At 41.2% G+C, this 25204-nt stretch overlaps 1 protein-coding gene across 4 annotated transcripts in view; it reads left to right on the top strand.

Annotated features, from left to right (window-relative positions):
* The window catches only part of LOC119651336 (probable multidrug resistance-associated protein lethal(2)03659), a 39207-nt gene extending 17714 nt beyond the window's left edge, over positions 1-21493 (top strand). For all 4 annotated transcript variants that reach the window (XM_038054889.1, XM_038054885.1, XM_038054887.1 and 1 more), the window contains exons 3-8: positions 6193-6423; positions 6535-8448; positions 8624-8987; positions 13922-14072; positions 14138-15086; positions 20912-21493. In XM_038054889.1, the coding sequence (XP_037910817.1) occupies positions 6193-6423; positions 6535-8448; positions 8624-8987; positions 13922-14072; positions 14138-15086; positions 20912-21191 (3889 nt within the window). In that variant the 3' untranslated portion in view covers positions 21192-21493. The remainder of the gene's footprint in view (positions 1-6192; positions 6424-6534; positions 8449-8623; positions 8988-13921; positions 14073-14137; positions 15087-20911) is intronic.
* The last annotated feature ends 3711 nt before the right edge of the window (positions 21494-25204 follow it).

The following is a 25204-nucleotide window of genomic DNA, read 5'->3' as shown; positions in this document are numbered from 1 at the left end:
AGAGGGAAGAGCCATCCCAGAAACCTAAAAAGTTGGCGAAATTGACCGTGAAGGTCAGCCCGCAAAGACTGAAGCAAAGTGCTCAGTTGAACGTGTCAACTGAGCACTTTGCACGACTCTGTGCTAGCGAGGCTCGGGAATGTGGGGGGATCCTTGGGCCGCTTTGATCCCTCACGGGTCATTAATACAAAATTTACGTGTCTTTACCGATGCGTGGGTCTGCACCGGGTCTAAAAATAGACAACACATAAAGGAATTCGCGACAGTCTAACGAAGAAAAACAGAACGCGAGCTAAACCTGGAAAATAAAAAAAAACGGCTCGACCGCGGGCGTGGAGCCGTAAGTCTCTGGACCTGACTGCCGCAATCGAGGGGGAAGATCAACGATGGATTACAATCCCAATCATTGTTTATTCTTCCCCAGATAGTTATTGAAGCGCGGCCCCTGAGGTTCCCCCCCCATCTTTGACATCCTCAGACCATTATTTAGAGGATGTCCCTATTAAGATTTTCAGGGGGTCAAGAGGAAGAGAGAGGTAACAAGTAAGAAAAAATTAGCTTATGTTATATTCATGGGAAATGAAATGAAATCAAAGCAAAAAAATATAAATATGAAAGTAAAATAAAATGAAAACATCAAAAATATATTAAAGAAAAATGAAATTAAATCAAAATACAAAAGAAAAATGAAATCAAAATATAAAAAGAAAGAATGAAATTAAAGCAAAAAAAACTTGATTATACCCCGAGCTCGGCATTTCGTTTCTTTCTGTTTCATACGGATATTCATCATCATCCACGGGCAACAACCGGTATCCGATGTAGGCCTGCCTTAATAATGAACTCCAGACATCCCGGTTTTGCGACCAAATCCAACAATCTGATATCCCTAAAAGCTGCCTGGCTTCCTGGCCTACGCCATCGCTCCATCTCAGGTAGGGTCTACCTCGTCTTCTTTTCCTACGCAAGATATTGCCCTTATATACTTGTCGGGTGGGGTCATCCTCATCCATACGGATTAAGTGACCCATCCACCGCAGCCTATTGAGCCGGATTTTATCCACAACCGGACGGTCATGGTATCGCTCATAGATTTTGTTGTTATGTAGACTACGGAATCGTCCATCCTCATGTAGGGGACTAAAAATTCATCGGAGGATTCTTCTCTCGAACGCGGCCAAGAGTTCGCAATTTTTCTTGTTAAGAACCCAAGTCTCCATGAGGACTGCCAAGATCATTGTCTTATACAGTAAGAGCTTCGACCCTATGGTGAGACGTTTCGAAGGGAACAGTTTTTGTAAGCTGAAATAGGCTCTGTTGATAGATAGATAAGATAGATAGATAAGAGAAATTAGGCAAATCCGGCATTGATTATCTGCCCCACACCTTGAGCACAAGTTGATAAACCACTTGGTGTAATTTTTCGCCTTCATATTTAACCAATTCGGCTATAATTCCATCGGTTCCTGGCAACTTATGATTTTTAAGCCGGTGAATTGAAAGGACTGTTTCTTCTATACTTGGTGGTGGTGGTCTTGGAGAGATTGCTTGACTCAAAAGAAAAAAAAAATGTGTTTACGGAAATATTACTGAATTTAACGAAAAGAAAAAATTCCGAAAGTCTTTTGGTTTTTCTTTTCTTAATTTTTTTTCCAGAAGTCCTCCCAGCGACGCACACGTGGAGAGATCAGACCAGAAATTTTTAGAGGCCACAAATGCGATCTTCTATGAAAGTCGCACACTCAATGGGTAACGTCTTCCGAAGCTTGAAACTGAAACTTCAACACAAAATCACTACACAATTGTTCCCGCGGGAAACTGAGGAAATTCACGTTCATCACAAAGTAGGCTCCTCTTGAACAATCGTTTTGCCGCTCGTGAATTATTTCCTCTTGGCAGACTATGATTCCTGTAGCTTTTTATCCTGCCGCCATGCACAAACTTGCTAAAACTCAACATCGTTATAACATCCAAAATTTTGCATCGAAGTCTCAGCAAACCAATTCCCCGACCTTTCGGCTACGCCACCACGTCAATCATTCCTTTTGTCCGCCAACCTTCCTTCCGATTCACAGAGTCATCTGACTCTTGTCTTATATAAATTACCTGTTACGAGGATGAAATCATTCCTCGATTTTTGGAAAAGGGAACTTACCTTCCTCCTTGTCCAAAGCCGAAATTTGGGAGATCACGAAATTACCTCTAACTCTCTACAGCTCCGGCACAAACAATGACCATTGAACAGTTGTCCATCCATGAACCGGTCCCCATCCCGCTACGCTCGCCTTGACCTCGGTTGAACTCCGAGAGTTCATGTTGCGGCAACATGCGCGTGTGCCTATGGATGCGGCAGATCATTCCTCTCTGTCAAGATCATTTCGCCCGAATGCGGCTAACATTAGGGCAATTGCACATTATGGAATGCATTATTTGAACAAATTAATTCAGGAAGAGGCGAATGAGATTCCGCTCCCGTCGTATAGTTTCAACTAGAATACTCCATCGTCCTAGAATGTTCAATCAAAGAGCTATTCGTGTGTAGTGGTGAATGAAGTGAGAGGACGGACTACAGTTACTTACATTTAGCTAAATTTAGCTTAACCAGCAATGGGTGGCTATTACGACTCGACCTTCTTCGTAATTTGCTTTACTTGTGTATATTTTACGTTATATATCCATTATAACAATTTTAATGGCAAACAGTATTTTAGAAAATGGGGCTTAAAACTACTTAGAACTAAGTGACAACTTATCCTAACTTAATACTATCATACTATTTGCAATTTACTGTGCTTAACCTCCGTGTACCTGTACCCGGTAAGGAGTATCAAAACGGGAGAACATGGAGGGCTTTATGTTGATGCCTACAATTTGGCAGGGCCTTAAGAATGTAGTCAACGGAGTTGTGCTACCTTATTGGTACAGATACTTTACAAGTGATTCTCCGTTCTTTCGAAGGATCTCTCTATTAGATTGAGAGCGAACTATCGAAAAGTTTTATCTTTGGTCATCGGTATGCTAGTTGGGCCCGAACTTCTTTGTCCTCCAATTAAAGGATAAACTGGTGCAGTGAAGTAAGATTTGGCGTTCGAAAGCCTCACATTTTCCTATTTAGTGGTCCACGTAGGGGCTTTGTAAGAAGTATGAGAGCTTTGTAAAGAATGAGCATCATTCTGGTGCATAGACCTACTCTTTTACGAAGAATAGAGATGTAGATTTAATCTCCGGAATTCATGAAATTTAATTCCAAAGTACTTCGTTATTCGTGAACTGTCCACTTTTGTGCTTCTGATGTGGAGTTTGAGGTGTTTAGCTCTTTTGTGAATAGACCTAGATCGACTGTATCTAGACTGCCTCCGAAAGTACAGATTTGCGTTTTGGTTTCGTTGATTTTTATACCCCAGCTATGGTAGCTATGGTAGCATTTACCAAGAACTAGTAGTTTTCAATTGCTTTGGCTGTTTTATTGGGGCCGAGGTTCGAAGAGAAGATAAGTGTGTCGTCAGCAAATTGGGTCACTTCTATGCCGCTCTCAGGGATTATAACGTCGGTCTTGAAAATATTGTAAAGTGTTGGTTCTGATATATACCCCTGCAGTACTTCTGAAGTTACTGGCAAGAGGTCGGAGTATTCATTTCCCACTCTGACATGAAGTCTAATAATCGGGATAGGGAATTCATAGTCAATTAGTTTATATATGAGTCCTTTTACCTATACGGAATCAAAGGCCTTTATTAAGTTCAGTGTACATGTCACCGTGGGTCCGTTATTGGCGTTAAGTCTGCTGGTCACTATATCGTGGAGATAGCTCAATTCGTGTGTTCTGAATCGGAATCCAAACTGGAGCGTCGGACCAACTCTACAGTCCACGCTTTCTCGAAAAGCTTTTCCAACTTAGATAATAGAGAGATGAGCCTGAAGTTTTGTGGCTCGTGGGAATTACCTTTCTTCTCTATGGGAATTATTTTTGCTCCTCGAGGTGCTGGGAAAGTAGCCATTATTGATAAAGTTATTAAAGACTGCGAGAATAAACTTCATTGAAGTCTTGGGTCGATTTTTAATGACGAAGTTAGGGATTTCATCTGGACCAGTTGATTTTTTACTGTTGAGAATTTTAGTAAGTTCCATGAGTTGACATAAGCTCAGAAAGCTCGTCGTGTCAGACTGTTTGTTGGACGGATTCAAGGTATCGAAGGTTGTCAATTTACGTGTATTTTCAGAGACAAAAGCTTTGACTGTTGAATCAACAATTGACAATTGAGCTGGATTGTTACGAGGCGGAAGCTGCAGTTGGTAAGAACGAAGTTGCAGGATTGGTTTCGACCCGTCAACCTATTTATGTGCTGGAACATATTTGACCCGGGCTTAACATCTGCTTTCTTCTTGTTCTTTATTACGGAATATTGCAACCATTTCCCGAATTAGGGTAGTCAGGCAGTTTATCCGGGAGATTTCTGCGCCATATCTGTCTGACTTCCAGGTGTATCATGATATAGTGATTAGTATTTTTTTTCAAGTTTAGTATTGGCGCTAAGTCTGACTTGAATTTATCTCAGTTGGTATGGGCGAAGGATTTAATTGTGTTGAGTACTCGTATTTGTATTTGTGAGGAGAAAGACAGTTTGAGTTGAACCGCAAAGTGGTCAGACATGCCTGGCTTTGTTTTCCATAGGTACAGTTCAAAAGAGTGCCTAATTTCCTCGGATATAGTCAAGGCTGGGGGGACTGGTGGGTCTTATGGGTGTATTGGGTAGGAACATCTGGATCTATTTGAACAGGGTTATCACATTTCGATTATCTACTGTATAGCCCCACGAGATGTGCCTTGAATTGAAGTTGCAAACTAGAGTGAGGTACTTGGATTTTAACTGGAGATCGGCCATGAGGTTTAAGTCATGCCCCAGTTGCTCAGTTGGAGAGTTGCATTTTATGTAGACAGAGACTATCAATATCTGTTTATTATCGGTAGTTTTAACTAGCGCTGCTGCAGCGAAAGAGGTGAACAGGTTGTCGGTAACGAGGTCCTCAATTCATAGTTTTTACTAATAGGGGAGCGCCAGTGTTGGTGTCGTTTTGGACAATGTTATATCCAGTGAATTTCACATTTGTCTACTCTTAAGGTATGTCTGCGAAACACAATAGAAGTCCGCTTTCAGAGAATCGACCAACACTTGGGCTGTAGCACATTGGGCATGTGAAACCAATGAAGATGAAGATGAAGAAGAAGAAGAATTTAATGTTTGCAAGCTGTAGAAGTTGGAATAGCAATAGGTTGGGTTATGATTGTAGGAACTGCTTTCTAAGCGCTTGACCCTATTAGAAGACGAGGCTGGTTGTGCTCTGTGATAGCTGTGTCACAGTTTGCTTGACTCGAGAAAGTTTTTGGTTTTCCTGGTTTTGGGAACTTCTTTTCTAGCTACCATTTCTTTCCCTCCCTCGTGTGTCTTGGGTATTTCCCACGCGAATTGCTCTTTGCGCACTTTACACATCTCTGCATTAATGAGCAATTTCAGGCAATGTGCTCGAAGTTGCCTGATATTAGTAAGAGTTCAAGGATCTCAGCAAATCGTGGGGGGAGCTGAAGCACATTTCTGATAACAGCGATGGTACGTATCAAGGGGTAAATTGCCATAACCACATATATATATCTGATTGTTTGGTTGTAGTTTCTTGTGCCCATCACTAGTATGGAGTTCTCTCAATTTTACCCTTACGGACTTCAGGGTTCTCCTTGACTTTTTAAAAGTAATTTTCTTCGGACGCTGCTAATGCTGTACGACATCTTTGTGTCCTCAATCATTTGCCATTGGTTATATTTTATGATTTCTGAGTTTCAGCATTGGATATCCTTTCTGAGAACTTTTGATGCGGTTGATATTTTTTTCCACTGGTTGAGAAGCTTCGTGTCCGGCATTTGGGGAATTTTGGCAGGTGTTTTCTTCTGGGCTCTTTCATTGGCGGGCAAATACCCCTTGTCATGGAGCGTCCTCCCTAGTGGATGTTCTAGAAGCAACCTTGCTGAATTCAGAATGCTATTTTGCCACTAAGTGATATGCAAACTAATTCCGTTTATCTTTCGATATAAGATGCAGATGTTTTCGTAGGAAATTATTAGCGAATAATAGAAGCACATAACATACTAGAATTGAGAAAAAAAATCTTTTAAACTTTCCATTTTTTTCGATATTCCAGGTGGTTGCGTGATATCCTGTACAAAGGTTACAGCCGTCCGTTGAATGAGGAGGAAATCTATGAGAATAAGCCATGGCTCGACAGCGAAAAAAATACAAATAAAATCAACGGCCTCTGGCAAAAGGAACTTAAAAAAAGTAAACCTAGTATGATGAGAGTGTTACTGAAAACCTACGGTTTAAGGATTTTGCTGCTGGACATCATGTATAGTAGCATCGAGATTACTGCGAGGTATGTTTGCCACATGATGCCCTTAGAGTGGAACCTACGTCTTTGAGTATTTTTAGTTATTTTCGTTATTTTCGTGAAAATCGAACTAATTGGATACTACTTTACTTGCAGGCTTCTACAGCCCTTCTGCCTTGGTGGCTTAGTGACTTATTTCGTTGCTGGACAAACTGAAATAAGCAGAGAATTGGCATTCACTTACGCAGCCATAATTGTCCTATGCTCTCTAGTCCCGGCGTTGGTGTTTCATGCCTATATATTGTACTTATTCGAATTAGCTAGGAAACTTGCTGTGGGATGTGCTGGGATTATATACGATAAGATCCTGAGGATACCAAAAGCTTCAAGCAATGACGGATTAAGTGGTCGTGCGATCAATATTTTGTCAAATGATTTAGCTAAGTTTGATTTGGCAGTGTGTTTTGCTCACCACCTTTGGAAGGGGCCACTTGAAGCTGTCCTACTCACGTACTTCATGTATCAGGAGATGGGAGTTGCACCACTAATTGGGGTGGCTTTTATGCTTGCCTTCATACCTCTACAAGCGTGGGCTGCCAAGAAGGCAGCGTACTACAGGCGACTAACAGCCGAACGGACAGACTTCAGAGTCAAACTTATGAATGAAATAATTCAGGGTATACAAGTAATAAAGATGTACGCTTGGGAAGGATCATTTGCTTCAGTTATAGCCAAAGTGCGGAGAAAAGAAATTAATGCAATTCGAGGAACATTGTACATTCATGCTGGCCTTTTTTCGATTACAACAGTGCCGCGGGTGTCTATATTTTTGACTGTTTTGTCTTATGTTTTTTACGGGGACATACTGACTGCAAGGAAGGTGTTCATAATCTCATCGCTTTTTAATACACTAAAGGATTCGATGGTGTTCTTTTGGCCTATTTCACTAATGTTCTTTGCTGAAGCTAAAGTTTCGGTTAAGAGAGTGCAAGAATTTCTTCTTGAAAAGGATGGTGGTGATCGCACATATTCGAAGGACGGAAATGAGAACGGAGTAATAAAAAATAATTCGCATATCATTAAGGACGATATCGTCAAATTTACAAGCCGAAGAACTCAAAATTTGCACACAACGACTAAAGGAATCTCCCTACGCGATGCAAGCACAGCTTGGGAGAGTGACGTTAACGATGTTATGAAAGACTATAACATAGACATACAAAGTCCTTCCATGGTTGCTATTGTAGGACCAGTAGGGTCAGGAAAGTCTTCTCTATTGAACGTTATCATTGGCGAATTGGAATTGAAAAATGGATTTGCCGTGGTGAATGGTAGCATAAGCTATGCATGTCAAGAGCCGTGGGTGTTTGAAGGCACTGTTAAGGACAACATCGTTTTCATTGACGACTACGATGAAGCTCGTTACAAGGATGTGATTAGAGTTTGTGCTCTGGAACGCGACTTGGATCTGTTTTCACACGGGGATCAAACCTTAGTAGGCGAAAGAGGAGTTTCGTTAAGTGGCGGTCAGAAAGCTAGGATCAGCTTAGCTCGAGCTATTTACAGAAAAGCAGATATATATCTTCTAGACGATCCTTTATCAGCAGTTGATGCTCAAGTCGGACGCCACATTTTCGATAATTGCATTAAAACGTTCCTGCAGGATAAAATAGTTTTGCTAGTGACACATCAACTTCAGTACTTAAAAGATGTAGAACATTTAATTTTTATTAATGGTGGTCGTATTGCCGCTCAAGGATCATACCGAAGTTTACAGAAGATACCAGACTTGAAATTTCTGGCTGAAACTCATGATGAATCAGGGGATAGTATGGAGAAATGTGAAAAGGACTTCGCTGAAGTTACAAAGACGGAAGAGAAGAAGCCGCTGAAAAATGGAAGTAGTGATGATGAGGTCAAAGAGCAGCAGGCGGTGGGGGCGGTTAGCGCTCGGGTTTATGTGTCGTATTTTAAATCACTTGATCGATATTCATTTATGTTCATCGTATTCTTCTTATTTTTCTTGGCTAGAGGAGTGTTGGCGGCGGTGGATTACTTCCTCTCGAGATGGTAAGATGTTATTTATCATTACTTAAACCGGTTTGGAATAATATTGCGGAAACATTTTGGATCAATTAATCAGCTTCTCTGGCAGAGACTCTTTTAGATCCAAACTGCTATTATTCCTTCACACATACGAGTATGTACCTGTACATAATTAATATTTCACAATCTTTGTTTGCAGGGTAATTTGGGAGGAATACCTAGCAGTAAATAGGACAACGACCCCGGTATCTACAGCTAACTTCAGCGAAGCTTCCAATACCACTGGCGATTTTTTGGCTACCCAAAGCCGCGAAATGTCGATATTTATCTACAGCCTGTTATTGGGCTCGGGGCTAATTTTACATTTAATGAGAAGCTATGGTTTCTACATAATGTGCCTTCGAATATCTTTGAATTTACATGATAGACTATTCCGCGGTATCACAAGGGCGAAGATGCGATTTTTCAATACAAATCCATCAGGAAGGATACTGAATCGATTTTCTAAGGACATACATACCATTGATACCTTTATTCCTGATACCATGGTTGATTGTTTGTCGGTAAGTAATCAATTGCTTCATTATGTAAATTATGTGAATAAGGTCAGAATAGAAGGGAAGGACGATAAGTTTTATGACTGTACTGAAAAAACACGTTAGAGACAATTTGGGATCTCAGGTTAAACATAGTAGATAGGTTGCTGTACTGTTGGAATAAATTTTCGTGTTTAGTCACTGCAGCTTTCAGTGAGTGAAGCTTAGTTTGGAGAATTGTTCTGATTTAAGATGAGACGTTATTCCCATTATTAAATCTTACAACAGATTGGCGGCGGTTCTGTGATATTTTGTATAAGTTTGCTTCTTAGGGGAAGGTTATTTACTTAGTCGAAGTCAGTGCTGACAATGTTCTTTAAATATAACGAGCGCAAGCAGAAACTAAGAATTATTTAGCATTTTCAGTTTTCCTGCGGATAGGCATCCCTTTCGTCAAATTTAATAATTTGCTCCGAGGTTATAAAAACGTCTAACCAACAGCAGAATGTGATATCTATCATACCAGTAGCAGCCTTTCGAACCTGACAGAAAAAACCGAAGCAGCTTAGTTTCCAAGAGTGATCTTCAAGCAGAAGAGACAGCAACAGCTGCGCAAAGAGAAAATGTTGCTTTTTTCAAGAGTTTCTTTTCAATTGAAGTAGGACTCATTGCATTAGGAATATTCATCAGATGGGTCGAAGTTGAACAAGTTTTATGAGACCAATCTTGGTCTTGAGATTATCCACTACAATCACCAGGTCTTCTCCTCTGTAACGGAGGTCTCCGCTGGTGCATAATACTGTGCTATTGAGATGTTCCTTGTTCTGGAGTGACATTTCGCGGTCACTAATTTTCCTGACACCGGGTCCCACGACAAGAGAGAAGGGTTACGCTTGTTTCGTGCAGGCTTACCGGTTCCAAGAGGGGAAGGAGTGATCTCCTGAGTCACAGAGTTCGAATTCAGCCGCGACTTCGAGAAATCATGTCGTGGTCGGGGTGCGAATTTTGGGCGACTCCCCAGATTTATAACCCCCTTCGGAGAAATCTGTGGAAGACATATTCTCCACTTCACTGAAATCAATCTTGATTTTTTTTCTTTGAGATTCGCAACAGTTGATTAGCAAGTAGTTCGTCACGAGCGAGTTTTCTAGTTGTTTTCTGATTTGCATAGTCATTCGCGCTGTATTGGTTTGACGTAATATGGGTGGATCTTGTGGGTTTAGATCTGCCGAATGTAATAATATTTTCAAGTGAAGTCGCACTGCATCCTAGAAGAGCTTTCGTGCCCCTGTATTGGTTATAATATACCTATTAAATATAGTATATCATTCCTATTCCTATATATAAGCGACAGAAATTCTAGTATGTTCCCTACTTTCCTATTTGGTATTAAATATTCTCCGAGGTGCCTCAACTTACTTTGCACAATTATCGGACACTGTCCCGAAACATGTGTGGAATTTTCGGCACTCTCCTTGCAATATCTGCAGACATTGTCCGCAGATATCCTTAGCTTACCCAGGTGATAATTTAGCCTACAATGATCAGCGAGTATTCCTACTATTATCCGAAGGCCGGTGAGTTTTAAACATTCTTTCGAGTGCTTGGATTCGTGTCGTCTTATGAGCACTCTGGACTGTTGCTGGTAAGTTAGCCTAGTACAGTTTCCTCAGCCATTTCTTTTCGTATTTTGCCGTAGCAACTATAAACCCATTTGCGGTTCCTCAAAATGGCTCAGATCTGTGTAGCGGCGTTCCTGCTCTTTTCCTGGCTAACTCTTCCGTTGTGTAGATTGCCTTCTAATCCAACGTGACCCAGAAATTAGAGTATCCAGATGATATTGAGTGAGTCGAGCATGTTCACCCTGTTAAGGCATTCCGCTGCCAGTTTGGAATTTGCTTGATAGGAACTAAATATCTTAATAGCTGCTTGGCTCCCCATTAGGATAGCAATGTCCTGCCTGTTCTTTAGAGATTGAAGGAGGCCCATCTGTCTATGATGGATATTTTCTACTGGAATATGTTAGTGTGCTTATCTGTTGGTTTAACGTATGCTTTCCTTGGACGCCCGGCGCCCGCCCCCTCTGCTGTGAGGGATCCATCAGTATACCAGGTAATCAGTTGCTTGTTTAAGTCGTATGTCACAGCCTATGTTCCAAAGTGCTTTAAACTTTTTATCGAAGGAAACTACTACTCCAGGACATTCTGAAAATCGGCTGCCTTGCCTGTAACTGTATGTACAGATGGAAAGGAGCCAATTTGAGAAAGACCACTAAGGATGCCGATCAGCATGTCTTCATTGCTTCACTGGTACTAATGCAAGGCAGTCTTTGAAGTTCGTGTAACTCCCGGGTTGTTGTATTGAGTTCAGTTCTGTCTGCTCAGATTCTCGCCTCATAGGTAATCATTGGCCTTACCATTGCAGGGTATATCCAGAGCAGCATTTTCGAGAGCATCCCGATTTTTTTTTCTGTTATGGACTTGGAAGTGAATAGAGCCCTTCTATCTTTCTGAAATTCTATCTTTCTGACAGATCTCTGTTACTTGTTTCACCTCTAATCAATGTAATGCAATTCTTCCTAGTGAATGGCACTATATTGGACTTGGCCGGCTTTATTGGCAAGACGCCTTCCTGCACCAGTTCCTAGTGATTCGTAGTAAAGTTTGGATTGTATAACCTAAGATATGCTCACATTTGTCTCTACAGATTCAAACTATGACTTCAGCCTAATTCTGGACCTGAAGTCCCGTGTTTGTTAGCTCTCCTTAGATTTCGTCAGCTACCATACTGCGCATTAGCGCTGATAGTACCCCGTCTTTTTGGTCATGACAACTGTTCGCCCTCCGATTTCTCTACTCTCTGATATCCTGCCCATCAAGAAGGCCAGGATGTTTCCTCCTTCTTTGCATGTATTGTCGAACGCTCCTCGAAGTCCAAAAACGGACACAGTTTTATTTCTTTTGTTTCTATAGCATTCCGTACTATATCCGTCAGATTATACAGGGTAGTTTCGGTTAACCGTGCTACCTAGTCAGTGTGCTGACATGGGTGTAGGGGATTGCACATTAGGACGTTAATTCTATAATAAACAAATGTCTATAACCTACTAAACCATTTTAAGAACACTTTTACCCACTTTCATTTACTTTGTATATATTTCAAACCTAATCTGCCTTTTACCACCTTTAGGAGAGTAGATTGGTAGACCTCTCTGGAGTAATGCTAGGAAAATGGCATCTACTCTGGGTTATTTCAATGGTTTAAAGTTTCCCATTGCTCATTTTACTCTAGCTTTCGAGCATCCCTTTTTCATTCGTTTTCAATTCACTTTTTTCCCCTTCTATTCGTAATTGGATGTCAGGCAGAATGCTGTTTTCTTTCGCTGTGAAGTAGCACTTCGGGGGAATAAGTTATGAGAAGCAGATGTGTCCTGTCCTCCTTATTCTTGGTATTCTCCTTCTACAGACTGACAATTTCCTTGTCTTTGGCTATAACTTGGTAGAGCCTGAATGCTCTATACGGTTCAGGTTTCTTTAGGGGTTTCAGTAAATTTTCCTCTCAATGTGTCCTCCGAAATATCTATCCTTGGTTTCTTCCGTTGCACATGCACAGATATGTTGTCAAATCTGTAATTGATAAGATAGGTGCGTAGTTTAATTGCTTTCGGGGATCGGTCACCTACGCCGATCCTGAAGAGTTTGGCTTTGCCCTCGACCTTGCTTCTAAAGACTCTTTAGTTCGGATTTGGGTTTCTTGGGAGCATTCTCCTCTTGAGGCTGATCTTGGCTGCTTTTCTCTTCCTTCGTTCCGTTGTTGAAGGCATGGGTCTATCCTGAGCCTTCTCAATGGCTTCTTTCAATTCGAAGTCTTCCTTCAGATAGCGCAGCTACCATTTAGCACTTGCGCCACTGAGGCCTGTCTCTGTCCTGATCTCTGATATAATAACATTTTAGTTTTTCTGGGTTCTTTGGAGCAAGGAGTTTTGTCGGTTTCGGTATTCGCAGTAGGCCAACGTTAAGCTTGATGCCACTGCTTGACTTCTCAACTTTTATCTCTTTGATTAAAGTCATTTGGTTTTCAGTATGGCGGAGATGTGCCTCCACCTAATGGACCAGTTTGTGTGCGGTATGGGGCACTGCTTATTTGTTATTGTTTTCTTTTCTTTTTTAAATTGCTTGTTCATTTGATTTCCATGAACGTGGGGGAGGGGGAGGGTTCGCGTTCCATAGCCCTTTGTAGCACTGTAAGGTCATTCTTACTCACTGAGGCGATGAGGTAACTCCTTGGATCGGTTAGGTTGGACTTCGACTTCTTAGTCTAGACCCGTAGCGTTTTGTTAATAGTAGCGTCACGCCGTACAAGGTGTGGTTATCACCATCCACTAAAGGTCTTAATAGATGGGAGGTTTGGCCCCTTGGGAAGCATCATATTAACTCCAGTTAACTCCATATTAACTCCAGCGGTTGGTTCTCAAAGAGCTATATTCCGCGTCAGTTTATTCTGCAGGACACTGCATGACCTCAGGTCTCTAACTGCCGGACTGGATTCTGCCCTTCCTACAGCGGTCATGGTCTAAGGAATCTGTGGTATCAAAATGGCGCACCACAGCATGGGAGTGGCCACCGGTACCTACTTACATATAATCTACACATTTACTGCTAAACAGAATTTACTTTTAAAAAAAATATATTCTATTTAATGATGTTTTATAGTTGAAGTCTTAGTCTCTAAAAAGGATTTGTTTACACTAAATTAGGTTTGAATTTAATATTAATATTCATAGAAGAAAGATTTGGATAATAGGAAGAATATGCGGTTACGTTAGATAGACCTACTCCCTGCTTCAGGATATTTTTAGGTAGTGTTAGTGTTGCTTAGCTAACATGTTTGAATTCTGTTACGTTTGAAATACTGCAAGAAGCCAAACTCTCAAATTGTCTATTTATTTATCTGATTTCCAGTTTATCGTGGATTTCGCCGCAGTCCTTGCGATTGTCGTTGTCGTGAATTATTGGTTGCTTGCTCCAACTGTAGTCATTTCAATTGTGTTCTACCTTATGCGCACCGTCTATGTGAATGCTGGCCGTAGTATCAAGCGAATGGAAGCAATCTGTAAGTTTTGAAAAATATTGTATTTATCTGATTCTGAAAAATCCTTTCAATATATTTTTTTACAGCGCGGAGTCCTATTTTTTCACATACGAACCAGACGTTCCAAGGAATCACTACGATTCGATCATTCGGTGCTGAACCTATGTTGAAAGAGGAATTTCACTACTTCCAAAATCGTAATACTGCGGCTTACTACTTATTTTTAACATCGACCAGAGCGTTCGCTTTCTGGCTTGACATAGTTTGTGTGATGTACATAGGGGTAGTTACCTTCAGCTTCCTAATCTTCGCAAACCAGTTTCAAAGTGGCGATGTCGGGTTGGCTATTATGCAGAGTGTAACCATGATAGGTATGTGTCAATGGGGGATGCGGCAAACAGCCGAATTGGAGAGTCAAATGACAAGCGTAGAGCGTGTGATAGAATATGTCGAGGAACCTCCAGAACCTCCATTGGAAACTGCTCCTGAACACCACCTTCCTGGAGACTGGCCAGATAAAGGAGTGGTTAGATTCGACAAAATGTCGCTACGATATTCCGAATATGGTGAAACAATTTTGAAAGATTTGAACTTTGCGATTGAAGCAAAGGAAAAGATAGGAATCGTTGGACGAACAGGAGCTGGGAAGTCATCGATAATTCAGGCTTTATTCAGGTTAGCTATAAACGAAGGGAATGTTTTCATAGATGGTGTTGATATTGGTAACCTCGGCTTGCATGACTTGCGGAAGAGAATATCGATCATTCCACAAGACCCTATATTATTCTCGGGGACACTGCGCTATAATTTGGATCCGTTTGAGACCAAATCTGATGCTGACTTGTGGATGGCATTAGAGGAAGTGGAGTTGAAGACATACGTTACGAGCCTAGTGGGGGGATTAAACTGCAAGATGTCGGATGGCGGATCAAACTTTAGTATGGGACAAAGGCAACTGGTTTGTTTGGCGCGTGCTATTTTGAGAAATAATAAGATTTTGATACTTGATGAAGCGACAGCGAATGTGGATCCAGAGTAAGTTGTTCTTTATTTTTCATGTTTTATGAAAGTATCAGTATAAAAAACTTATCAGAGAGGCTATAATAGCCTCTGAGTGTTTCTTTTCTTTTCATAATTATTTTTGATATTTACTGGCTTTTCTTTATATTAATCGGTATGCATCAGCTTCCAAACTGCTAATTTTCTTACGGTTTTCGTTATTTTCATGCTTTAATTAACGATTTAGGATGCTTTTCCGCACAATATTATGAAAGAATGAGTCAGGGTCTGCGGGTACATATTCCAATCATGACGTTTCTCAGGTTTAACATTTTAGATACTTCTTTTTCTGTTGGCAGATTAAAAGGAAAAGGGAAGAGCTCAAAACAAACAAATTCGATTCCATACATTTTTCCTATTCGTAATATCTGTTTCATCCTATTCAATCAGCAATATAGTCTATGGCTTTCTATAAATCATAGCTGTTTATATGAAATCCTAAACGCATTGTCATAAAGGTTTCCATTCCTGTTTATATTGATAGTAATGAATGCTTACTTCTGATAGATGATTTTAGTATGAGTTCATTTCGCAGAAGTTGTACCCCAATTATCATTCTACCCTCTTATTGTCTGTTCTCTATAGAGGTTATTCTAATGTTAGTTTAAGGCTAGAAACACTCCACACTAACTTTCGAGCGCTGGGCTTGACGGTCTCCCCGCAGAGTTATTTATCGCTGCACCTGCAGTTACTGCAGATCTGTTGCTTTCACTCGTATAGGAATCTTGGGAATCCGAGACCTTTCCCAGAGAGTGGAAGAAGGGGATGATCGTTAAGATTCCAAAAAAGGGTACTGATTTTGAGTGTGACAATTGGAGGGGTATCTACGTGCTCCCTGCCGTTGCAAAAATAGTAGCCAAAATTATCTTCGAACGTATCAAAGAACATCTCGAAAGCTTGGTCGACAGAGAGCAACCTGGTTTCCGCTCTGGATCCTCCTGCATTGAGCACTTCACTACGGATCATTTTGGAAAAATGCGCGGAATTTAGATCATCGCTGCTCCTGCTTTTCATCGATTTCGAGAAAGCTTTCGATAGCATGAACAGGGAGTGTATCTGGAGTGTTCTACGTAGGGAGAACAATGCGGAGAAACTAATAACTATTATTAGAGCGACATATGTTCGCACGAAATGACACGTGCTGCAACGAGATAAAATCTCAGAGGATTTTGAGGTCCAATGCGGAGCCCGCCAAGGTAGCATGCTCTGAACGATATTATTTCTTCTGGTTCTTCTGACGTCCTTGATGCTGTCTTGTCTAAAATCTGGAAATGCTGACTGTTCTGCGCTAGTGTTCTTTCTGTGTTGCTATACTGCATTGTGGGCAAATCGTCAGACGCTGCCTCACCTCTGCCCTGGGAGCAGCGTGACCGAAGCGGCTCGCAGATGTTAAGTGCTCCTTTATATAATTCGCAGAATACAACATGACTACGAATTATATTGAGCGCAAATCCGCCAATTAGCCGCCCTGGAACGAAACCGTAAAGCCGCCATCGCCTAACATTTTTTTAAAGTTTGGGTGCTAAGCCTTAAACGAGGGGTCCGTGGACCAAAAAAAAGAGGAAGTAAGTTGATCTCCATTTCGTTCGGTCCGGCATCAAGTTGATGCGGACTTAGGACCCCACAATTCTCAAAAAAGGTTGGTCAATAGAATTGGCGAATTTGCGCTCAATGAAATCGAAAAATTTGGCGTTTTAAAAATTCGCTATCAGGAACAACAGTGTAGCTGGATAGCGATTTATCGAACAATTTTCCAATTTCTAAAACCAACGCCTTTCCTCGTCCGTTAGTATTCGGTTGTCTGTAATTTTTATGTCAACTTCTTCCTCATCTTATTAAATCTTGTGAGTCAAACGTTTGTTTGTGGATCACTTTCCGTGCAAACCAGGTGCTTTCGACAACCACTTTGCCGGACGCTGCTGGTCGGATAATCTGCAGTCCGTTGTCATTGGTACTTTTATGTAAGTTATGGTAGTCGTCTGAATATGGGATCCGTCCTTATTTGGTTGTTGATTTTGATATTACATATTGGGCTGGCTTCGAGGGCTCTTTCTGCTGCTTTGTGGAAGGTATCGTTTTCCATCTCTGCAGTTTTCTCTATAGGGGCGTGAACGATAATATTCTGAATACATAGTTTACTAGATGGCCATTGTAATATATGGTGTAGCGGCTCTTCTGAAGGAAACCGGCATCCCACGCATTTCCTGTAACGTCGTGATGTCAGCCTTATATTGAGATAGGGTATGGGCTAGCTGCACAGGGAGCGCATGTTCCATGAGAAAATGCGAAATCGTTTGCGCGTTTTCGTTGCCGAAACTTACATACTCTCTGTAATTCTTTTTTCTTTAAACCGCTTAGAAGTGAAATGAAATCTAAGTAGCTGTTGTTTCTTAAGTTCATTATTATTATTATTCTGTCGTCCATCCTTAAAGAACGATTGTGCTCCTTTTACTGGTTATTGTGTACCTATTGATCATATTATTTCAAGCAAGCATATAACTGTCAGGAACTTTAGTATGTTCCCTACTTCCAGATCTTTTAACTCTGCGTCTGGTATTAAGTGTTCCCCCAGATGTATCGACCTACTTTGCACAAATGCCGGGCACCGTCCCAGAACGTGTATAGTGTTCCCCATTCCGACTATGATTCGGAGGTTCTTTTTGGTGAAATTTAAGCAATCTTTGGGCCCTTGGGTTCGTATCCCCCCATAAGCACCCTGGACTGCTCCAGTATAGTTCCCTCAATCGTTTCTCTTCAAGCCATGAATTCGATTCCAAGGAAGGGTTCTGCGCGTGGAAAGGTGTCGCTGTTCCCTTCGTGGCTAGTTCGTCCACTGCCTCATTCCCTTCCAACCCAATATGGCCTGAAACCCAGAGTATCCAAACCTTGTTGAACGAGCTCAGCGTATTCAGTCTCTTAAGGCATTCCCATATCAGTTTAAAGTTCACTTGGTTGGTCCTAAGTGTTTTGATCGCTGCTTGGCTATCGGTGAAAATAGCAATGTTCTACTCCCTGTAGTTCCTTTGGAGACTAAAGGAGGTACATCTGTCTGTCTGGCGAATATTTCCGCCTGGAATATGCTAGTGTGCTTACCCATTGGCTCCAAGTACATTTTCCTTGAACCAACGACCCCGGCTGCTTCTTATCGAAGTGAAACCTTGTTGTCATGTTATCCCTTGGTATCGAAGCCTAGAAAGAATATATATTGTTCTTCGATTTAGGCAGCTCTCACTTATACTCCCGGCCATCCTGAATGTTGCCCTCGTTGCCTGCATCTGTATGTGCAGATGGAGAGGGGTTTATCCCAGAAGAATTGCACCACTGATACACACACAAAGCAGTCTTTGCAGTTTGCGTAACTCCCTGGCTTGTGTGCTGAGTTGAGTTCTTTCTGCCCAGATTACCGCCCCAGAGGTAATCATTGGCCTTACTATTGCAGTATATATCCAAAGTAGTATCTTCGGGTTGCAACTCAATTCCTTTCCTTTTCCTGCTATGAGCCTACAGAGCCCTCATTGCTTTCCCAAATATTTGACCTGTGTTTCTCGTTTCACCTGCATGTCGTGTAACCTTATGGCTCTCAGGTGATCAAGCTTTCCTAGTGAATGGTACTATGGTGGTTGTGGTTGGATTGATACGCAGTCTCATCTTCCTGCACCAGGCACTAGTAACCCTTACTCCAGTTTGGAATCTATCACATAGGGTAGCCTCATATTTGCCCCTACAGATTAAAACAATGTCGTCCGCATAACCCTGGACATATATTCCAGTATTTGTTAGCACGTCCAGGAGTTCGTCCACTATCATACTCCACATAAACGGCGATAGTACGCAGCCCTGTGGACAACCTTGAGTAGTATTCATGACAATAGAATTTGTACTTGCCGGTACTTTTATTCGTCTATTCTCCAGGAGTTTGCCCATCCAGAGAGCCAAAGTGTTCTTGTATCTCTGTGCGCGATGTGTTGTCGAATGCTCCTTCGATATCCAAAAACACACACAGTGCTATTTTTTTCTTTCTATGGCATCTCATAGTACATCCGTCAGCTGATGCAGAGCAGTTTCAGTTCACCGTCCTGACCGGTAAGCGTGTTGACACTGATGTAAGGGATTACGCTTTAGAATGTCAGTTCAAATATATTTGTCTATGATCTTCTTCACCGTTGTGAATACGAAAGATGTTAGGCAATTCGTCTGAAAGATTTAGGGTGAAAAAGATCGTTTTTATCCGCTTTCGGAATAAAGACCACTTTTGCTTGTCTCCATGCCTTTGGTATATTCCTACGGGTATGCTGCGCCTTATCATCCATAGAAGGAACACTTTGGAGTAGTGCTGGGAAGATTCTATTTACTCCGAGCGATTTCAGTGGTTTACCCTAGCTTCTCAGCATACCTCTTTTGTTAGTTTCCAGTTCTCCTTTCTCCCCACTTTCTTCGTGGTAGTGGTGTCGTGAAGAACGTTGTCGCCTTCCGCCGTGGGGTAGTACTTCGGGAAATAAATTTTGAGGAGCACATGTACTCTGTCCTCTCTCTTCTCGATAAATGTTCCATCTTCCTTTTTCGGACAAACACAAGAGATTCTAAAATGATTTCCAGGGCTCCCTGGATTAGTACTGGGAAAATTCCATTTACTCCGGATGATTTCAGTGGTTCAAAAGCTCCAACTGCTCGCCTTACCCTAGCTTTCAAGCATACCTTTTTTGCTAGTTTCCAGTTTTCCTTTCTTCCTTTTTTATTCGTTGGTCGGGCGTGTGACAGAATGTTGTTGAATTCCCTGAAGTTGTTCCGTTTCGCTTCCCTGATCGCATTGCTATACGCAATCAGTGTATTTTTGTACCTCGGCCAGTCCCCGGTTTATCTTACTCGGTTGAAAAGTTTTCGTACCTCTGTTCTATGTTTTGTGCAACCATGATCCCTTGATGACTTAACTGTAGTGCGCCAATGACAATTGTGTTGAGGTTTTCCATCACTGTTTCTCGTTCCAGTTCGCTCCCGCCCCTTGAAGGTGAGCCATGTTCTTGTTCGGGTGCGTTGCCTTGTTAAGACCCTCATCTGTTTATGATATATCTATCTCAGACATTCTTTTGCTTGTTCTTGCTTTTTGAGCAGTGGTATTTGTTGGTTGTAGTCCTCGTGGTATACCAATATTGACCTTGGTCCTACTGCTTGACGTCCCAAATTTTCCCTTCTTGGGTGTAATCACCTGGCTTTCAGTATTTCGGAGATGTGCTTCCGCTTGGTTAAACAGTTTGTGTACGGTACGGGGTCCCGCTTATTTGGTTGTAGTTTCTTTTTATTCCCTTAATTTTTGCAACATTACTCATTTGATTCCCACGAGAATGGGGGTTAGGAGGTTCGCCGTGCCATAGCCTCCTGTAGCATGGTAAGGTCAAACTTACTCACTGACGCGACATACAGTCCATACCCCTGACTGTAAGCTATCCAATGGGCACGGTTCGCATGCCACCCTGGATTGGGGAGGTGTTTTTCGACTCCCCAGTCGTTGCGTTTTGTTAATAGTAGGGTCACCTCATACAGGGTGTGCCTATCATTACTCACTAACAGTCTTGATACACGAGAGGCTTGGCCTTGGAAAGCAACACATCACCCAAGAAGACGACAGCTCGCCCTCAATGAGATGTGGGTTGGCCCCAGGGAGCTATATTCCGCGGTTTCTCTGGTAACTGTTGGAATGTTCAGTCATTTAGTGAAGTGAAAGAATGTTATTATTTTATACAAACATCTATTTATTGATTTTTGAAGCTGACTGAGCAACTAACAAAACGTCTTTTTCATTGCAGAACCGACAAACTCATACAACAAACAATACGGACGAAATTTGCTGATTGTACCGTCCTAACTATTGCCCATCGTCTTCATACAGTGATGGACAGTGATCGTGTTCTGGTCATGGATGCTGGAAGAGCTGTTGAATTGGGACCGCCTTATGAGTTACTTCAGAAAAACGATGGTCATTTGAGAAAGTTGGTGAATAAAACTGGCAGTGCGACTGCTTCCGTCCTTATGGAGGTTGCGAAATCGAACTACAAAATTGTCGACGATAAGTCACACAGCGATTAGGCGCAACACTATAATAAGAATGTAAATTGGTGGTATGTGATGCAAATCTTACGTCCTGTAATCTCACATTTCAAGTATTATGTCTATTGTTTCCAAACGAGTGTCTTATTATACATTGTTCACTATATTTTTATATTAAGTCTCAATAGTGCCTTTCCAGGCTTTGTGATAGTGGTCGAAACTTAATAATTTACGTTTGTTGTATACACTGTACCTGCTGGAAATGTTATCACTCAGAACGTGGATGAATTGTAAGATTTTTGGAAATATTTATTAATTGTGAAATAAATGAAAGAATTCAACTCACTCTTTGCCTATATTTAATAAATATTTATGCAAGCACATATTTACTAGCTCAGAGCGATACACCTAACATGCATCTACTACAGGCAGTACCCTTACAAAAATGACCCCACTTGCAAATGTGCTTGCAGAAGCTAATCTGTACACATCAGAGACGCTAAACAAGGAAAAGGCATAATCTTGGTCAAATTATATTGGTAAGAGAGAGATCGGTGAGCTTTTGCTATTCTGGTACTACGGCGTGCGCACCCATATAGCAAAAAGTTGTTTCACGTATTCACTTATACATAAGCAAAAACTTGCCAATCTCACCAATACATTGGCAAGTCCGGGCGGTATGTCAAACACAGTTGATCGGGTTTTCGGTACATCTCGCTCATCCTCAAGGACAAAACAATTTGAAATCGTGTGTACTCGCACTGATTTTCCCCCTTGAGGGGCAAGGGGGAGTGAGGTAGCTGTCTAGTATCTAACTGTGGTCTCGTCGCGTTCAGTGGGAGAGCCGGCTTGTCTAGATCGAATTCGGCTCTCTGCTGCTGTTTCGATCGGTCATTTGATCGTCTCTCATTGACATCAATGTTTAGGTGAATATTAGCTAATAAGTTCTCATCAGCGTGAATTACATAACCGTACTGTCGAAGACATCTCTCTTACAATTTTTTAAGGATGGGCGTAACTCCATATCGATTGCGAATGTCCTCATTTTGAACGTGATCATATGTAGTCGGCGTAAAGAGGGCAACAAGGCGACCGATAAAAATAATATTGTCAAGGCATGTTGGACTACTTTCTAAAAGAATTATTGTGCTTTTTTACTGGTTATAGTATATCTATAAACTATAATTATAAACTATAATATGTCATTCAAGCCTATAACCGTCAGGACTGATGTTAAGTATTCTCCCTGGTGTGAAGGCGTGTGAAGGCCGTTTCTTTGCCTTTCTTTGAAAAATTATTTTGGAGGACTGGATAAAGATAGAAACTTGATTTGATTTTTCACCATATGTTTACTGATATCTCTAGTATATGTGATATGTGATTTTTCAGCTTGATATCGTAGCTAGTTTTCGGAATACGTGTCAATTTATGCACCCATCTTCAAAAAAAGGTGTTTTTCTGTTGCCACGCTGGAGGGCGCTGCGTTCATCTGAGGGAAAAATCTAAACGGCATTTTAATCTGGATAATCTTCGACGGTCCGCAAACTAGGATAATTACAAAATATTAAAAGGTAAATTTTTAGTGGGCTTTTAAAGTTAATTTTTTGGATTTTGGTGTTTTTTTACGGCTTTTTTTATGAATAAAAAAAAAACTACCAGTCCGATTGCATTTATCCTAGTTTGCGGACCGTAGAAATATGTATTAAAGAAGTCGTGAAAATTTCAAAGAATTTGGTTGGATAGATTTTGAGCTATGGTGGCAACCGATTTTCAAGATGCAGTTTCGAGAAAAACGCATTTGAAAATTTAAATGTGATTATCAACAGTAAAATTTTAACTCACCATTAATCTGCTATACCTGGTCCATGGAGAGCACCCTCCGTTTCTTCGAAAAAGTCTTGTAAGGCCGATTGTTGCTCTCTGGTTTCAATTCCGGCTTTTTTAGCGAGGTCAGTCGATCGTCGGCGGTCGACATAAACATGACATATGTGACCAACTTGACATCCCATTGTCACTAGGATTTTGAGAATGTCATTGAATCCTTCATTGAAAATAATTACAGCCAGAAAAGTGGCTATTTCTACGACCTTGGCCCCGCGTAAGTCCAGATCAATGCATTTAACGACTCATTGTTATTCTGGGTCTCTGCTCCTAAACATCTGTTCAAGAGATCATCTTGTGACAAATCTTCGTAGATTGGTTTGATGACAATTTGAACTTCTCCAGTCAAAGGTGCCTTCTCGTGGAGGAAACTATCCAGTTCTCCTTTAGCTTCCGCTTTGCGCCATTTGCAGCAACTGTCCTCGCCTGCTGGACAATTTTGATGCTGAGGATTTTCGTCTGTGTCCGGATAGCTGAGTGGTTAGAGCACAAGGCTGTCGTACGGGAGGTCGCGGTTCAAATCTCGCTGGCGGCAGTGGGATTTGTATCGTGATTTGATGTCGGATACCATTCGACTCAGCTGTGAATGAGTACCTGAGTCAAATCAGGGTAATAATCTCGGGCGAGCGCAATGCTGACCACATTGCCTCCTACAGTCTACTGTAGTATACCGTTACGGTCTTGAATGAAGTGCTCTAACACACTTCAAGGCCCTGATCCAATATGGATTGTTGTGCCAACGATTATTATTATTATTATTTTCGTCTGTAGTGCATTTATGGAAGAAAGTTGCCCAAATTTCCTACTTCATTCCTTCTATCGAATTTGCGTGTCGACGAAAGGCTAGGCCAAAAAAATGTGATGAGGTCGTTAATAGCCTTATCAGTAAGTTTTCCAGCCCCTTTTCCACCAATGCCTTTGTGATTCTTCTTTGCATTTCTAAGCCGCATTCCCATTCTTTTTCGACATGTCCTACGTATTCCTTTTTTACTGCTACATATAATATATTTTATTATTTGCAGAAATTTACAGAAATACCGGAGAAAACTCCAGCAAAATCCAATATACAATATACAAAACGCAATTGGAACATCCATGCTCATGCTTGCTAAAAGTTTCTTTGCTGATGTTGATGCGAAGTCCTTTTTCTTCTCTGATAAGTATCGATTCCCATGAAATACTCGTTTTTTAGTGCGAGCATGACGTTGAACGTTAAAGCAATCTGCCTTCGAACGATCTATTTAAAAAAATAAATTAGCACACAAACAGCACAATACTTACAACAAAATATAACTAAGTATGGCTTGAAAGCCTTTCAGTGCTCACTTTAGACAGGATTATCCTTTTTATTCCAAACAGTGAAAAAGTTTAGACAATTGATTGGTTTTCCATCTTTTTATATTTATACCTGTGTTCGAATTTATAAGGCTGAGGTAAAAAACTAACAGGTAAAAAAAGATTCGATACTCTTTCTCATGGAGTACTCTAGCCGCGGCTGCAAACAACTTACCTGTTTAACACTGTAATTTCTGAACGACTCAGAATATCGGAAAATCCATTTGCCCACATATTCTCCACTATATATAGATACAATTCATGCAAAAAAAAATCGATTTCTCCAACCCGACACACGGGATGACCCCCTTAACCGACTTTTTACAAGTACTGGATACTATTCCAGAACATGTGTGGACGTTTCATAACTCTCTTCATTGAATTTACAAGCAGTGTAGCTTTCGCAGGTGATAATGTACCATGCAGTGACCAGTGAGTATCCCCACTATTATCCAGAGGCTCCTCTTGGTGAGGTAGGTCCTGGTAAGTTTGCCCAATACAGTTGCCTCAGCCATTTCGCTTCATTTTTTAACGTAATAGCCATGAATCATTTCTGACTCCACAGAATAGCTCTGGTCCGTGTGACGGTGTCCGTGCTTCTTTCCTAATCAGGTCATCTGCTGCCTAATTGGTTTCTAACCCAATGTCTCCTAGAACCCAGAGTACTTAGACTATATTGAGCGAGCCGAGCATGTTCAGTCTATTAAGACATTCCCATATTCTACCATAATGTGAATACCAAATATTTGACCTCTGTTATTCTCTTCACCTATACAATACATATGTCAGCTGATGTAGGAAGGTTTCGGTTGGCTCTTTTGTGCGGTTGATCTATG

Source organism: Hermetia illucens, chromosome 3, assembly GCF_905115235.1.
Source record: "Hermetia illucens chromosome 3, iHerIll2.2.curated.20191125, whole genome shotgun sequence".
NCBI lineage: Eukaryota > Metazoa > Arthropoda > Insecta > Diptera > Stratiomyidae > Hermetia > Hermetia illucens.
This window is presented reverse-complemented; position numbering and strand designations above follow the sequence as displayed.